The sequence below is a fragment of the Periophthalmus magnuspinnatus genome, chromosome 4, assembly GCF_009829125.3.
Source record: "Periophthalmus magnuspinnatus isolate fPerMag1 chromosome 4, fPerMag1.2.pri, whole genome shotgun sequence".
NCBI lineage: Eukaryota > Metazoa > Chordata > Actinopteri > Gobiiformes > Gobiidae > Periophthalmus > Periophthalmus magnuspinnatus.
The window spans coordinates 9167584-9186200 of NC_047129.1; the positions used below are offsets into that span (position 1 = coordinate 9167584).

General features: G+C 38.0%; 1 protein-coding gene across 1 annotated transcript in view; it reads right to left on the bottom strand.

Moving 5' to 3' along the window:
• Positions 1 to 2238: 2238 nt before the first annotated feature.
• Positions 2239 to 18617, bottom strand: part of polrmt (polymerase (RNA) mitochondrial (DNA directed)) — a 43998-nt gene continuing 27619 nt past the window's right edge. Inside the window, exons 16-21 of the mRNA XM_033965570.2 lie at positions 12180 to 12232; positions 8768 to 8866; positions 8619 to 8691; positions 6904 to 6995; positions 4860 to 4933; positions 2239 to 3011 (exon numbers count right to left, since the gene is read on the bottom strand). Of these exons, the coding sequence (XP_033821461.1) occupies positions 2962 to 3011; positions 4860 to 4933; positions 6904 to 6995; positions 8619 to 8691; positions 8768 to 8866; positions 12180 to 12232 (441 nt within the window). The 3' untranslated portion in view covers positions 2239 to 2961. The remainder of the gene's footprint in view (positions 3012 to 4859; positions 4934 to 6903; positions 6996 to 8618; positions 8692 to 8767; positions 8867 to 12179; positions 12233 to 18617) is intronic.

An 18617-nucleotide genomic window follows, 5' to 3' on the forward strand; every position in this document is an offset into this window, starting at 1 on the left:
TTCTTGATTTCACTTACGGTATTTAGTCCATGGGCCAAACAAAATTTCGGTACCACTCTGGTGGCAAAAGCTATCAAAAGTTCCATATCTAAGCTTTATAATTTGGTGTGACAGACTTTTCTGAGTTTCAGCGATATCATACATATCAGCCTTTGAAGTGTACAAACCATGTGTTGAAAAATGCACTTTAGACACAGGTCCATATTTTGGTTTAGGAAAAGTGCTGTCAATCTGATAATAATTTAAACTACTGTGTTTGGTATCAATTTAAAGATAACAGTCTTGTATTTCATTTAAGCCCATGTGTGACAGACTAACAACTACCATGGTAACCATAGCTTTAATCACGTGAAAATATTTTCACCATTTTTGCCTGAACTATTTTACTACTTTTATCCCTGAAACCTCCGGGAGCATGATGAGGATTCAGAAAATGTATAATATGTCTTTACTGTACTGTTATTAAAAGCAGGGCCTGACACTGAGCCACGAAGTACAAGAATGATTCTCAGAGGTGCATCTCCCATAGAAGTCAGCCTATAGGTCTTGTTGCAGGTTCAAATGGTTTAAAGAGCCTTCTACAGAGCAACGGTCAATTTTATTACATCTTATGCATTTTATTTGAGTAAAAGAATCTGGTGTTTTCAATTAGGCAATGTTTTTTACTCAATTTTGTAGAATTAGAAATATATGTAAACTTCAGTTGCCTATCACTCATTTTTAGCAATTGGAACAACCACTACTCTGTTACAGTTTGTCTGAAACTTCACAATTGTTCACCACAATAATTTGAACAGTATAACCTTCAACATGTGAGTTGACTGTAAAACCAACACAAATGATAATGTACTAAACAGATGCTGACATGTGCAAAAATAATTACATTTAAATGGTTGCGTTCAAACAGTCACCGCCTGTTTTCTCTCTTTCAGTTCAAACAAATATGTTTGCATTTATCATTATTTAATGGTTGGTTCTGGCCTCTAAACATAATTTGTAAAGCTTTTTTACAATTAGTACTATTTTAATATTATATACAAATGCATTCATCCACATCAATCGGTGCCCAAGAGATGTCAGCGCCCTACATGTGGCATGTTCACCAATACACACAGAGTTGAGTCCCATTAGTTCCTTAAGTTCCACAGACCCTTTCACCTCTTTGATTTAGCTTTGGATAATGTGTCCACTCTTGTGGCCTTAATAAAGATCATATAATTAAGGTTAGGCTTAAGATGGACTACATTATCCTTAGTCTGTTTTACATATACATCGACGTGCATCAAAACTAGTCCATGCGTTTCTGTGGTGCATCTTAAGGGTAGCAGAAGTCCTACACTCTTGCCTGTCTATGGGCAGTATAAAAAGGCAGACAAACAATTAATATTAAAAGGGACATTATGGTCTTGGTGAATTTGTTCCAGCCTCATGTGGAGGAGTATATCAGGATGTTGTGCACTCTGAACTGAGGATGGGACACATTATCAATCTGGGATGGAACTCGCTGAATACGACTGAAAAACACGTCATGACAAAGCTCAATGCTGCTCTGTGATTGGTCTGCCAGCCATCTGTCGGGCCCTATTGCACCAGTGTGTGGAGGGTCAAACTGGTTCTTTATCTTTGGAGTTCCTTAAAGAAAACTTGTGGGATCTTGAAAGAAAACAAATGATGTTGAAAGCTATAAGCAAAATGGGTCTTGGGAGCATAGATGTCAAGGAAGAGAAAAATTCCAGAGTTTTGAAGTTTGGCGCAAAGATGTAAATCTGACAGCTCAAGTGATTACTGCCCTTCTTATTACCATGAGACAGGAGAGGTTGCATGTGATTACAGCTAATAAAAGCAATGAACAAAGTCAAATTATAAAATTCTAAATGTTCTAGTAATGAGCTCAGCAGTACTGGCTTTGTACATGACTCATGTTTGATTCCATTGTCATTCATCGGTCTGTGTTTTGAGCACTGTGGCTTTGAACACCTTTCGTCTGTAACTGCTGCTACATTCCCAGTAAATGATCAGATCTATTTTTACCTCTAGGAGCAGCAATGGCCCAGAAAAATACGAGTTGATTAGTCAAGTCATTGTGGTAGCTTTTAAAGAAGGGCATTCATCTTATCACACACACACAATGGGATTGAAATATGCAGTTATAACTAAATAACAGCCCCACCTCAGACGCCCCATTCAAGCACAAGATGGCTGGCTACTTCTTTGAAATATGAATTGAATGAGGAGACATTTTAAGAAACACATTTATTTAGAGGCAATTGTTAAGTGCTTAGTCATTCCAGGACGGTAGGCAGACACCATGATGACTATGTTGGCTGTACTGCTTTATGTCTGCACGTTCAGTCACTTAATTTCTCAAATGTCTCATCAAGTACAACCTGGTGGAAAATTCCATGATAGGCACCCTGTTGTCTGGTTGGGATCAGATGTTGGATGGAAAAGCGAATAGACAGGTCTGCACTCTGCACAGCAGGCAAATGCACACACATCAACCAATCATGAGGTTATACTCTGTCAGCTGATTCCAACAGGGCATAAGGAATGATACCTATGGCTTTATAAAACTCCAGTTATTGCCGAATATAAAACAGGAGTCAGACACAACATTATGGCCACATACAAAATGTAGGGAAGATTTAATGATGGCTAGAAAATTGGGTCAAGCATCTCTAAAATAGTCTGGTGCATTTCTGTTTGGGTTAGGTCATAATGTTATGTCAGTACATCTGTGGCACTGAAGATTCAACATCCCTGTCCGTAGTTGATTCTCTCATCTTCTTCCTGGAGCAGTAGCCCACCTCTGGGTATGTTCTCTCTGGGGGACCATCTACAGACAAGCGTCCATGAACCAGGAGAGGCCCCTGGATCAATGCAGACTCCACCTGACTCCACCAGACCTACAGCCTTCCTGCAGCGCATGTCAATGTCACTCATCTCCATGACTGGTTCGGCTCAGCTGAAGAAGTACGTTGAGTCTTTCACCAGCTCCAGATCAAAATCTCCTGTACAGGCAGAAGACAGGTCATGCTTATTTGTCCATCATATTTAATACATGGTTTTGGAGTGATTCTCCAGTTTTTCAAACCTCAATTGCAGCTTTACAGATAACACAACTACAAAAATAAAATAAAATACACAATATATATATATATATATATATATATATATATATATATATATATATATATATACATACATACACACACACACACACACACACACACACACACACACACACACACACACACACACATATATAAACATAACTGGAATAAGGTTATTTAATTTTAGTAATCGCACACACAAACTGAAGTAAATATATTATAGTTTAGTTATGATGGTAATAACATCATGTTATACTGGCTGTTAAATATAGTTTCATGTCATGTCTGTGTTTTATTATTGTTCATTGCTCATGTAAGCCTTAAAACATAGCTAGGATTCTTAAACCTATACTCCATATAATATACCTTTGAAATACCAAAAATCACAATCTTTGTACCAGCACAATGTAGTTGAACTTAGGGACTGAGATGCTAATTTTAGCCTCTGGATGAGGTCCGGTGCTGTGGCTTGTGTGCTTTCCTTGGCAGCTGTGTGCACCGGCAAAAGCACCAGTGTGAATTATTAAGGTGGGGTCATAAAAAGTTAGTGACAGACAGAAGAGAAATGGTGTCGAGCTATGAGCTAATGAAGTGTGGACTAGTAAGTTCTATGAAACTTGTTTTTCCTTTGTGCTTTTGAGGCTGTTATGTCATCATAGTAACACACAGACAGATTGTAACCATGATGACATAATGCACTGTGTGAAATGAAAAAAAAACCAAGCAAAAATAACCCATACACTGTCATGCTGTGCCACCTCTAAAGAACAACAGAACACCAGGCTGATTCGCTTCTTGAACACAAAGCAAATAAAGCCAATCTGTAGCTATGGAAACAAGTTAAAGCCATATAATGTAACTTTCTCTCCAAGTTTTTAGTTTAAAGAGAAGGAAATGTACTTGTTTTCTCTGTTTATATCTGTGTTTTGCGAAGCGTGAATGATGAAGGACTAATACCAAGGGCAACTGGGATAAGTGGAAAATTGAGAAATCTTCAGATCAAGGAATGGCCCATTGTTAAAAAAAAAAAGTACAGAAAGTGAAAGTGAAAACGTTATTTTCTTAAGCATTCATGTACTTTAAGCAGATTAGCTTCAAAGGTTACCCAACAGCCAGGAGGATTATGCTCAATAAACCACATATACATAATAGAAAGTCAGTCCACAGATGATTATAACAGATTTCTGATAGTGATTCAAGTATTGAAGGGTAAATATTATGGACATTCAAAGTCACGCTCTCAGTCCACACCTGACTGGCCTCATCCCCTTTAAGCTGATTATGCAGAGGGGGGACACAATTAACAACAATCAATTTGTAGGAGCCAGCTGTCTAGCAGTCTAGTGCAGATGGAGAGGTTACATAAGAGCAAAGCTAGCACACACCTGCCTCTAAACCTGCAGACAAGCAACAGTGCCTTTGAACAATACACTTAACATGGGGCCAGAGAAAACATGCCAACCATGAAATCCTAAAACTACCCGACATAAAAACACATTGATGCCCCTTTCACTATTGTCCAGTTATTTTTTAAAGATTACAATCCGAAGATTACAATTTCGTCAAACCTGTAGTTGTCATCTTTCGGCTGCGTACCAGTACAGTGTAGCTGAACTTTAGAACTCATGTAACCTAAGACACAAGTTGCCGTTCATCCAATTAGGAAAAGAGGAGACAGGGATCCAAACAGTGCCCCCATTTCAAACAAAGCTGAGGAGCAGAAGTAAGGCAGTGTGCATAACTAACCTGTCTGGGGCACTTTGGCCAGAAGCAGCATCAGCCTCCTGTACTCTTGGTACTTCTTGTTCTTGGCTTCAGTCCTGCCACAAAGGGAAAAACACCATTGAAGTCACAAGTTAATGACCCTCTACAGACGAGCTGTAAGGTCAGAGTGTAAACACCTCCAGCAGAAAGTCAAAGACAAACAGGGAGATACACGATCACCCATGCCCACTGGAGAGCTGTGGTGGTGACAAAAAAAAAACTTTTAAAACTGTATTTGGAATCACTGACAGAGACATCATTATAATACCCAATGATATTTAAATGTGCACTGTAACTTTTCTTGTGGAGGATATTTGTCTTCCAGCATTAAACTTCTGCCTTAAATTTATTGAATTATAGGTGTTTTTATTGATCAAAAATATCTTGGGCAAACATGCATCCTCACCTCTCCACAAATTTGACCTGAATAGTGGCCTGGTGGTGGCATTACCTGCTCGACTACAGACTAGCTGGTGGCGGGCCCTCCACCAGAAAAGTTTCATAGTGCATTTTTAATTAGACTAACTAAAGGTTCAAGCAAATTTGACTGATTATTGTTACAAGATATGTAAATAATTAGCATTTTCTAATTATTTCAACATCATCTTAAATAAAAAAAATATTACCATTTTTCCCATATACCATAAGATGTCCAGTCCAAACGTAGTTTTTAATTTTAAAGAGGAAACTGAAGTTTCTTTATTGTGTGCAGAAGGACATTTAATCATCCGACGAAGAGAATGCAATAATGCACATAATAGTCTTGCTTATTTGTAATTGGCTGTACTGTGTATGCTTGCCTAATAATAACATTCCAGTCAATGGGACTTTTACAATAAGACGTGCCCTAGAGAAGCGCATGGCAACTTAGTATTCATGTCATTATGGACCAGAGATGCATACAAGAATTTTAATTGAGTTAAGGACAATGTCAAAAACTGAATCTGAAATAAGGTATAGAGGTCTGTTAATGTAGCCTATTATGATGAATATATTGAACAAATACGGCTGAACAATAGCCAAGCTAACACAGTGTCAGATAGAAGCTGTATAGACAATTTTGAGACCTAAAATTGGGAGTTGAAAAACGTAGAGAAACCCAAATAGTCTCATTTGTCCCGCCGTCCTTCCCACCGGAGCCTACGCAGATGAATAATGTGTTTTGTCGGCTTACAGAAGAATAATGTGCGTTGTGGGGGATAGAGAGAGTGTGAGACGCGTGCTGCACTGGAGTCAAGGCTGCGGAGAAGGTGTCCAATTATCCCAAAGAGAAAAACACAGAGCCACGATGAGCATAACTCCGCCTGGGGCCAGTAACGCACACTCAAGCGCACACTGCACAAAATCATTTTATGTGTTGGAGAAAGATAAACTGTGGCACGCTAATAAACTTTTACAGTCCCATAACTCCTAATGTGAGATGTTTGATGAGGTAGTTTAATATCCTACTGTCTGTTTGGATAAAGCAATGACGTGTGAATAACTGCTGCCATTTTTCAATATATGGTGGCTTTTGTTCATACTATAAAAGTCTGCCAGTGAGGCCGCTGGTGGAAATGCATGTGATAAGTAGGTTCATACTGCAATAACAATTTACAGAATATATATTTTTAACTGTCTCAAAATGAAAATGAGCAATAGTACCTACATTTAAAAATAATTAATTGTACCAGACCACTTTGTTGCATGCAGTTCTTTAAAGCCCCACTGTTTAGCATTTCTGGCAGTAGACTCGTTATAATCCATGGATAGGAGATATAAAGTTAAAACCCCACTTGGGAACTTCTTCATAGAGATAAGATACATTCACGTAAAGTCTCTGGAAAGGCAAGTCCACTCACAGTAAGGACGCATGTTTTTCAAAGTGTTTTAGTGCAATATAAACACTGAAAATGAAATTAATGTCTAGTTTTTAGCTAAAATGTCACACTATTAATAGCAACTACAATGTTTTAGATTTCCACATTCTTCTGAAAATAGTTTGAAAGTAAGATTTACATTTAAATATCGTTTTATTAGTACTTACATGGGTCCTGCGCAGTATTTACGGAGCAGGATCGTGGACAGGTCTTGGAGGATGGGCTGGCTGTGCAGAGCGACAAACTGTTCTCGACAGATCTGACAAGGCAAAAGGCAAAAGAGGAACTCAGGGAGGAATACTGTGAGTGAAGAAGAGTCAAATGTAACCCAGAAACTCCCAAGACTCTCAGCCCACATTCAGCACAGCAGCATATCGGTCATGGCACACTGCTCAACATTTAAGGAACCATTGGAGAACCAGTGCTCCCAAGACGGGCATCATTAAATATTGACTTGTGTCTTAGTACATTAGACAGCTGTCAGTTTGTCAGCATGGATAAATTGAATAAGACGTGCACTTATGCCAATTTATTTTAAAAAAAGTAAATAGAAAGTATGTTAAAATGACCCTGTTGAATCTCCTATACAGCTGGCATATTACTATTTGGCTACATCTGGCTAATGATTTTATTTGAAGAAAATTAAAGACAATGTATATGCTAGTCATTGTTAGTATCACTGTGATACCAACTACGCTCTGGCCTCTGAAAGCACTTACAAACTCACTGTCGTGAAGAATTAGGATGTTCTGAATACATAAGGTAAGTGAGGAGTAACTTTGGACCGCTGCAAAACATTTAATGAACTAGCACTGTTTTTCATGTTTTAAGACAGTAAATGGTCTTTAACTGTGTGAAATGGCAAACTGACAAGAATATTCTGAAGAAATCCTCTTGGGGCTTGAGACTGGCGAACTGCAAGTGAATTGACTTGACACCACTTGTTTATTCCACAGGCTTGAGACCATCTCATGTAGACTTAAGTCCTGTGTCATGTGCTTTGCTGTTGTCTGAATTATTTAACAGCTTGCACCTCTGCTCTGTTCAATTACCCCTGTAACAAGCCGGGCACACGCTAATCATAAGACACACAAATATCAGGCGGGAGAAATGCTATCAGATCGGACTGCCTGATTGGTCGACCCTCCTCAGCTGACATACAAGTGTGACTGCGACCAGAGTCTGCATCTTACTGAAAATTGGGACTTTATGGTAATTTGATCAATTTTATTCAACACTGTGTCTCCATCTGCGCCTGTTGACAAGCCAGTTTTTCTGAGCAGGACCACTCATTTATTCTGCACAACGGGTGTTTTTTAATGGTGCTACCTGCGGCTCCTGGACAGCCTGTGGCTCGGGGAAACTGGTGAGACAAGATGAAGAGTGTTTTACGGGCATCACCAAGCACATTTTACTGCCCTCAACTAGCCATTAGTTTCAGATACAACTAAAGACCTATTTTTATTACATACTGGGACAAAGCTTAGATTAGTTTTCTTAAAAATAGAACATGCCTCATATATAAATAACCAAATAAGCAAGGCACCATCACCCATGACTATGTGCAGAATATAGACTGCAATATCACAATTCATGTTTTTCTGCCATTTTTGATACATATTTACAGTAGAATAGGTGGGTGACAGTAATGATAATCTACACCCATGAGCCTTAGTACGGCTAGGGAAATATGGAAAAAATCTTTTAGCGTGACAAATGTTACTCAATAGGGGCAATTCACCAGTTAGAATGCATGTGTTTGATCTGCGAGTCAAAATATATTACTGTTGACCAAAGCAATGATTTAACTCAAATTTGACTGTGAGTATATGTGGATGTATTGATAAACGGTATACAAAGAATATACGTATGGATATGGTACCTTGTTCATAGTGTCCACAGTAAGGGCGTGGGTCCAGTAGCAGTCATGCACCGACACAAATGTAAGACCAGCACTAAAAGAATCGAGAGAAGAATAGGATCAAAAACAGAGAGACGTTTTAAGTGTTCATTAGTAAATACCAGTTCTACCTGTGGCAGTGGAGTGACGTCAGCATCATGTGTGTTGAGTCTAGGGAATGGATGAAGTTTGGAGGAAAGGCGTTCTTTTGTTTGACTGTGTCTGGTCTCCTGTGAACAATAGATATAAATATACAGTGATGAATATGAGTTAATAAACAAAAAATTGGGTAAAGACTTGAACTTTATTTCGCCTTACTATTAGGGTCTTAATAGTAAGCAACTCCTATTTAATGAGCTCATTCTTTTGCTGTTAGTGTTTTCTTACATTGTGGAGCACAGTATTAATAACATCATTCTTTAAGTAAACACATACTGCTATAGCTTTTAGTTAAATTGCATGTGCTCTTATGGGAATCTTAAGAGCTTTAATGTTGTGAGCATAAATGGGTGGAAGTGTATAGGTTTAATCAATACCATGAATAACATATTAGAGCATATATGCATGTTTTTACTTTCAATTTTCTAATGATCAATGGAAACTCCCTTCTGTGGTCAACATAATATTATCTGCTTCCTAGTCAGTGCAGGACTGGAATTTATTGTATGTAAACTACCAGACAAAAGTTTGGGCACACCTTCTCATTTAATCTTGTTTCTTTATATGTACCACTTTCTACATTTTATCTACATACAAAAGACATCAAATATATGAAAGGAATTGTCCAAAGCAGTGATCAAAGCAAAGGGTGGCCATTTAAAAAAAATCTAAAATCTAAGACAAGTTTTGAGTTATTGTAAGCTTTTTTTTTTGTTTATTACATTCCATAGTTGTCTATTCAGAGTTCTGATGCCTTCAGTGAGAATCTACAATGTAAATAATCTTGGAAATAAAGAAGAAACGTGCATGAAAAAGTGTGTCCAAACTTTGGACTGGTAGTGTAAGAAAAATAATGTGCAAAATTTCACATTTCATTTCAAAATTGTACAACTAAAATAGAAGATGATTTGAAGATATTTGTTCTATGGATGGTAAGGCTATTTAATCATTTAATCGGGTAGATGTCATCATAGTCAGCCAATTATTTTATTATGATTTTCATGATTTATATGGCCCACAGCAGAAAGTAGAAAGCATGGAGTGAGTCGGCTGGTGTTTTGGAAGTAACTGGACAGTTCAATCTCAATCCCACTTATGAAGATGTTGTTTAGCACCTGCATGCAAGATGCTAAATGCTTTTGCCAGTGTCCTGCCACTCCCATTTTAGTCAATTAATGGATGCACAGGGCCTCATCTTTAATCAACCAAGAATTTCTTTAGTAGACTACAGCCCTTCTAGAGGTACAGGAGTAAAATGTCAAGGTAATATAAATTCAGTGTTGCTGAAAATGTGCATGGATGTGTGGCAATCTGCTTCTCAGAGCTGCTATTACTGTGAGCCAGTGCTATTCAAATCCTCTGGGCTGCCACTGAGCACAACAGTCTTCTAATGGGAATAGAGAGAGGCCAAACCCAAGCACACGCATAATATACACACACTACCCTGTCTGTCTGTCCATCAGTCTCACTTTTCTTCTGCTCTTTTATTTTTTGATGTGCTGTTTTTAGGCTGAGCTGAACAAAAACACTTGTATAAAAAGTGTTAGAAACCGAAGTCTGCCTATGTTTAGATCAAAAAATTTTCATCTCGGCATATTGAGCTACATCTGTGGTCCCACAGGCCTGACTCAGCGGAAAAGTTGAAGGGTTACTAGAATAGGCCTAAATTTAGAGTTCCCTTCAGAGCATTTTGGTGTTTGTAAACAAAATGGCATGATGGAATGATGTCATAAACCTAATTAACAGACGTGAGCAATATTTGAAAAATGACTGATTGTTTTTAAGATATGCATATTAGAATAATCCAATAAATCTCACAAAGATGGAGATATCTGATTACATAGAAATGAGAGTATTAAGGTAAAAAAATTGTAGACCTATGTCACTTGAGTTTAATTTTAAAGTCCATTACCGTTTTATGTGATACTTGAACCTCAACTAAGGAAATTATATACATGTTATAGCACCTTTCTGATAGAATGCAAAAATGCAAGCTGATAGAAATCCCATAAAAATAGTGAGATATTCCTTTTTGTTAGTATTATCCATCTATATGCTAAACAGACAATAACACAGTTTTAAAAGGGAATCATCATTAGCAGATATTAGCCATTTAATTACATTACTAGGTTATGGTCATAAGCAATTAAACTTGCATATATCAGTCATTTGTGTTCATGGGCTCAGCACTGGGTCTATGATGTAACCGAGTATGAAAACACAGTAGCATAGAGCTGTGTGTATAAATAAGAGTGACGACTGTAATGCTGCCATTAACAAACTGGACAAGCCCATTTTAAAGCCAAGCCAGAATGAACCGCTGTGTCATGTTTGGCTCAGGACAGAAGCACCTAAAACATTAATGTGTGCGCTGACAGCTAGTTTATGACGAGGCAGTGATTTTTGGATCTGCGTATTCCCACTGTTGGGTCCATGGGCGGCGTATTGGGGACGATAGTTGTCAGTCTTGCCCTGTCCCTCTCTTTCTTCCAGTGACCTCCCTAACCTCTCTGCTGAACACTGTCCCCCCTCACCACAAGAGCAGCCAAGCACACAGCCCCAAAACCCTTCTCCAGACAAAAATTTCACTCACCATTGAATTTAATTCGCTGCAATTCTGTGACCAAGCAAAACATGCGTGTGTGTTGCCATATCCAAAATGGTGTTTTTGGACAGTAATCCGCTGTTTATCTGTGTGTATTCTGCTGTATCAATAAATTAGACTTCTCAACGAGGCCCAGTTCCAACTCAGGCTTCAACAGTGTCCAATTTCCAAGTTTGAACCGCTTTTGAATAGTTCTATAAACATGGTGTTGATGCTAAAAAAGTTTCAGCAAGCGGTAAAAAAAAAACAAGAAATAAAGTTGTAATTTTTTTTTAGGAAAGGTTAGAAGCCATAAGCAAGACTACTCTATGGGGTTGCAACACTCATCGGTTCGGATAAATACAGCAGGATTTTAAGTTATGTAGTACAACTAAAAACACGAGATTGGACGTGGTCATGCCATTTGACAAATGCACCTTTCATTGTCCACACCCTTTAGAAAGGCTGCACAAGACATCATGCACAGCAGTGTACTTCCTAATCCAACAGGGCAGTTAGAGGAAATATCCACAGGAGACTGAGGCCGTTTTGTCAGTAAATGTTCGGTAATGGTCTCAAGTCCTTTACATTCACTCACCTCACAGCTGAAAAGAAAGTTTTTTAGCTTTTCAAACTAGTCCATGGCTAAACTTTAAAACGTTTGTAATTTTATTATTTTTTTTAGATCTCAACTGCTGTTCTTTGTCCTTGTTCAGAGCCAATAATATGAGGAAAATGGTGACAGTTGAGCTCAGACTACCAGAGCAGTTCAGGAGGCAGAGACAGGAGGGAGGACTCACTCTTTGGTGTCGTGGCTGATCTGGAGGTTGATATGCTGCATGGTGCTCTTCAGCTGTAGAGACAGAAAGACAAAAATAAGAAGTACAACTTTTCAGCGAATGGAAACATTTGCCTTTTATGAGCTTAAAGTATTATGTTGAGATATAGTGTGTCGTGACAAACAAAGTAAAGGCACCAGTTACAAAAAAAAAACTTTTTCTATATAGTAGACATGTCATATATATATATTATATTTTAAAACAACATTTCAGTTATACATTTTCACAAGCTTTCACACCACTGAAGAACACTTCACTTCAATTATTCATACTAAATCAAAGACTTTAGGCACTTAGAACAAATGGCGTCCCTTTGCTGTTATAAATGTATTAACAACTATTACAGTTAATGAAAATCACTTGACATTTTTTGATTGGAAATTGCATATGTATCAAGAGCACGGTCCAAGTCATGAAAACTAAACGTGAACAGCCAAGAAGATGAACTAAAGTCAAACTAAATGTAGCTCTCCTTGACTCCTAAAATGTTTTTCACTGTTTCGAAGTTCATGTTATTAATAAGCGCTGTCCCGGTCTCCCCCATAACAACAGACAGCAGCATTTTCTTCAAGAGTCTTCAGTGTTCTCTGTTGGCACATTTTGGCAGCCACAGACCTCAGCTAAAAAGCAGATTAAGCTACTGTACAGCGCTCCTTTTGGATTTTCTTCAACTAAAGGAAGACACTCACATGAGAGACTGGTACTAGTGTGTGAGTGGTGTCCTAGTCGTACCCTGTTAGCTCTGTCACTACAACATTTGAGAAGGGACCGATACTGACATCAGATATCGGGGCTGATACAGGAAATGTTTTGGATTGGGTGTCTATCCCATATCACTTCAGCTGATATCCTGGTTGATGTAATAAGACTATTTACTGGCTGATGTAGGCCTAGGACACCTCATAATGTTTGAGCTTTTATTCATACAAAGCTGTTCAGTTAGATAATGCCCTTTTTATATATATATAAAAGGCTACACTGATGTCATTTAATATAGAGTATCGACAAATACTTAAAGTTAAAGTATCAGTCAGTATCAGTGCTGAAAAAGCTGGATCGCGCATGCCTACATTTGAGAATACATTTTATAGTTTTTTTTATTGTTCTATTGTCAGTTTCTAGATCAAGGTGCAGCTGCTCAGTGTGCTCAATAAGAATATATGTACAAAAGCCTCCCCCTTGGACCCCACTCTCCTCTGTCCTACTCGTGTCTTTTTTTATTTTATTTTGTATTTTTTACTGAATGGGTTTCGTGAATAGTGGTACTGACTATAAAATAATATTATTCTCTTGTTTTCCAGGGTGTGGTCACAGTGTGGTAGAGTGCATGAAGGGTGCATCCTGTCAGCCTGCCCACTGTGTCTGTGGCAGAGGCAGACTTCTCTTGACCCTTGGATGGATGCCTGGGTGAGAACAGCAGCCCACTATCAGAGGACTGATACAACTGGCATCAGGCACTCTGCCCCATATAGCTTTAATGTGTTTACCTTCCACTCACCCTACACTAATGCATCCGGGTCTGGCATCTGCTCACCCCACTCCTCTAATACATTATGTTGTATTTTATTCATGTTATATTCAAAGACAACAATAACTGCATTGTGTAGATACAATATACTGTACGTTATCCAAGAGAACTGTTTAAGGAAGGCTTTGAACAAACACATTTAAATCAAAAGCAAATTCACTATGTTTACCATTTACTATCAGTATATTAAGCATCTCATGATTCTACACAGGGCAAGATACTACCACTACTAATATTAATCAAATCTGGCCTAACACAACATTATGAATGGGACAATGGTTTGGAATATTCAATTACAAGATCAGCATGAAAACTGATTTACATTAATTTGCTTGTTTTTCGGTCACAGTCCTGCGACTTATAATATGAATTATAGATGATTCAATGTCCCTTTTTAAAGCAACAATATTTTATTGCATATTGAAATGAATATGTAATTTTATATTTTAGCTTATTAAATGAAACTCCTGTCATTCATGGAGACAGAGCAGATGAATGGCCACAAACATTATTGAAAAGACTTTAAAACCTTGTGTTTTATGTAAATATGAATGACTATATCTGGTTTTATCTGAGTGGTTTCAGACTGAGATATGTAACTGAACTCCCAGGCTCTATGAAGCATGCATGTCTTTAGAAATCCTCTCCTTTCTACATATGGTCCTTTCAGATTGGCTGTGACCTCCTGAACAGCTGACAGGTCACTGGTTCCCTGGGGTGCTCAGACTGCTTTAGCAGTGTGATGTATATAGAGAGAAAGTGGGGTTTTTTTTTCACATGCTCAAAACAAAATATCCGAGTTAGCCTTTTACTCTGGGTACTGATTCAACTGGGTTACTCAAAATTGTATATTTTAACTGAGAATTCAAAAGCATATAGGAAAAAAAGACTGGGTCTTTGTAAATCAAGGCAAGAGAATTTGGTTCTGGATTTAAAAGACTGCCAGTCACCAGCAGAAATGGGTATTAAATTGTTTGAAGCAGTAGTTGCACAGACTGGATTCATTAAAAGGGGGCATAATCAACAACTTTTTTGGAGCTTTCTGACATGCTAGAAAATGCATGAAAAATATGCAGAGGTTTTGTTTGTCATCCATGCATGTTTGAATAATCTTATGATCTTTCCTGGGCACAGTTCAAACCCTCCTTACAGTTAGTAGTACAATCCTGTCAGACTCAGCCCACAAGCCTACACATTACCCATGCTCTCACACAGCAATTCACCATAAATATACAAAAGCATGATACAAAACAATACACTACAACTTAATAAACCTGCTATGATGTGCAGTAGTTTCATTAGCAGGAAGCACGCAGATTGTGTTGTGATAGCGCTCTGAAAGGGGAGTGACAAACGGAAAAGGGACTGGGGACTTGGAGCATCAAAATAGAAACTGAAACTTATTAAACATTTTATTATGTTTTCGGTGAATATGGCATTTTCAAAAGGATAAAAGGTCACATGCTGATCTAAATATGTTATGTGTTAGCATTTAATACCCCATAAAAATGTAATGCCCCTCTTTAAACCTTAACACTGAGGCTGGGTTGAAGCATGATTTTACTACTCCCACTCATACTAGGACCAGATGACTAAATTACTTGGATACTTAGAAAATAATCTATTTTTCACATTAATATTTCATCCCTTACTTATCTTACAACTTTTCATTAAAATAAATGATCTGTCTCCTAGCATGCAGAGATTGATTTGGGATACTTTTACACTGGTTGCCCTTCCCAAAGCAATCCTCTAACTCCGAGTTTGGGACATAATTAATTGATGAATATTTTGGTGGTCAATTTCAACATCTTGTTCTTTGTCAATGTCTTCTCTCTGTATCCACCCTGAAACTCCAAAGCAATGCTCTGAAAACATGCAGCTGTTTTGAGATGAGTACATGATTTATTGCATGAGCCATTGCATAGTTTACAGTCTGTCCTCAAACAATACAAAAAGACTAGGGCCACATACTGAAATTACAGAGCAGTAATTAGTGGGAAAACTGTGTTAAGGCGTAATTAATCACATACTTTTTCACAGTTTCCAGGACAGTTTTACAAGCTTCTCACTATTTTGCAACTGCAACATGACTGCCAAAACAAGGTAAAAAAAACAAAACATTTCAAGCTTAAGTGAAGTGAGCTATGTAAAAACTACACCTCTGCCCCACATAGTGCAGTTAGTACTTGACATTGAAGACAGTGCAGTTGAACTTGAGGTATGTTTTCTCTGGGGACAGGCATGTCCTGTGTTATACAGAAATGGAGAACTGAGCACCCTCAGTGTATAGATAGACGAGAAGTTGCACTACGTTTACACCATCAAGGTGACTTCGATTTGATTGCAAAAAGTATGCAATCAAAAGTAAATATTAGCAAAAAGCAGGTCACTGATGTTCACCTGGCCAACGGCAGACTGATTGTGTAGCATTCTGAACTAAGTTCTATAAATAAATATTGCAAGAATCCATCTTGCTGTACAAGGTTAAATTGATGTTGCAAACTTGTCAATAAATTAAAGAGTAAAACAGACATACAACTTAAATCTGTATACAGAATGCATAAAGGTTTGTCTAAAATAATGCTAATAAGTGATAAGTGAAGATGAGAGGTTTATGGTTTGAAGTATATTAAAGTTGTCAAAAAATGCAAGCCTTCATTTGTCTAGGTCACGACACAGTAAATAACACAATGCGACGCTCATCATGAAATGGTCATAAAATCTCATGTCGTAGAAGCTGCCATCACTGGGAGCATCTCATCCATCACTGATGATAGAAGCACTTTGGGACCCTCTGTCCATCAATCCTATTTTTACACACCTCTCAGAGTACACATAGACAGGTTATAAAGGCAGGGGAGAGTTGGACCGGGTGAGGGTCACACAAATAGAGATTACCACGCCTGCTGTGACTAATAGACTTCCATATTGTGAATGAGGTCACTGGTATACATTGTGCTCATCTGAATGTGTTCACAGGAGACACAGCACAATGAGGGCTGATGGATGGGCCCGGGTCTAACCCTATGCTGAGTTTGTGGGGAAGAGACTGAAGCTTCATTAAATCACTTGGGACATGGCCATACCATATAGACGGAATCTCCATCTATCACTATGTCAATATGAGCCAATACTCAGCCTGAATATTCAAATGAATCCTGCATCACCTCTGTTTGGAAATCCTAGTTCACTTTGCTTTTCTTGTGAAGAAAAATGTGCATTGCCTAGTGCTTTGCACCTTCACGGACATTCCCTAGAACTTTCTAAACTCAGAGAGCGATCCTCGCAAGTTAATTTTAGCTCAAAATGGCACAAGATTCTGCAGGATCATGGTGCTGCTGTCCTCAACACTGCTCATCAAAAGGGAGTCATTGAGGGCATCACACTGGCATTAAGAAATGTGGTTTCCTAAAACCCGAAAAGGTCAAACCATTGTGACTTCACCCACTTCTCAACTTGTACTGATTCTGCTTTGGAAAAAGTTGAAGTTGGTTCTGATTCAATCATAAGTCATTATTAGTTCAAAGCAGCAAGCCATTAAAAGGACATTATAATATATATCCATATATCCAAGCAACATTTTTCATAGTTTGTACAGAGAACAACTCAAGCACACTTTACTTCTACCTGATATATGTCTTGAGTATATTGTCTTTTATTGCATTTATTAAGTTAAAAAAAGAAAATGAAACACAAAATTGTGTTTTATCCTAAAGCAAAAGGCGTACTGTAGACTGCTGTTTTTGCATTTATTTAGTATAATTTATGAGACTCAGGGGAAATCATCAGTGGCCAGCACAAAGCCGGGATTACCTGATACTTTCTTTCCACACTGAGGACATTAGATCAGAGGTGTTTAGTCACACTATAAACTCCAAATCCACTCAAATCCAGCCAATCCAACTGATGAGTCCCTTGTGTCACGGTTTACCGACAATGAGATTTTAGCGTCACCTTGACAGAGAGCAAGAGTCCAGGGTGAGAAATAAACAAGAAACAGTAGCTACAGTGACCCCTGATCTGTCAGTTCAGTTACAGCCGCAGACATTTACAGTATCTTTGTGTTATTTCAACTTCCTGCTCAACAAAGCACAGTGCGAGCTAAAGAAATATAAATAAATAATAAATAGTGTAATATATCCTTGTACCTTCTTTGTTGTTGTCATGATACTCAAATTCCAAACTTGATTTTGAAAAGGCTTGATACTCAATACTAAGAGGCACATTTTTAGACAATAGACACAATAAAATGGTACTTCACTTTTTCATTTGACTTAGATAAAGACCATGCTAAGTAATCAGAAAATATCAAATTTTTTGTACGTTTCCATTTCAGTAACGATATATAAACTAGTAGAACACAGATACTAATATGTAAGTATCATATACTATCTTGGTATTGAAACTTTCGACAACCCAGCACCTAATTTTCATATTTGAACTCACTGAACCAGTTAACATGACTCAGATGTAACACCAAATCAGGCACTTGTTGTTTCTCACTGCCTATCAATACACTTGAGAAATACAAAATACAACTGTATTTGAGTATATTTTTGGCTACACACTTCCGCCTCTCTCACACTGATGGTATTATTATTTGCCACACTGTTCCATCTCTGGGTATAATTAGTAATGACCCTTCCAAATCCAAACCTTGAAATTTAAGAGGCTGAGAGGAGACTGGGAGATTGAATTTAATCCCACCATACAGTAAAAGAGGTGACCTTTCTGCAAGTTACTTTGATTTTTGTTGCTTAGTGATGCAACTGGATTAGGGAATAAAAGCCGGGGATGAAGAAACTTATCTCTGAAACATGAGCTAAAACCTTTGCGACTGTTCCGGGAAGTCACAGCTTCATTCACTT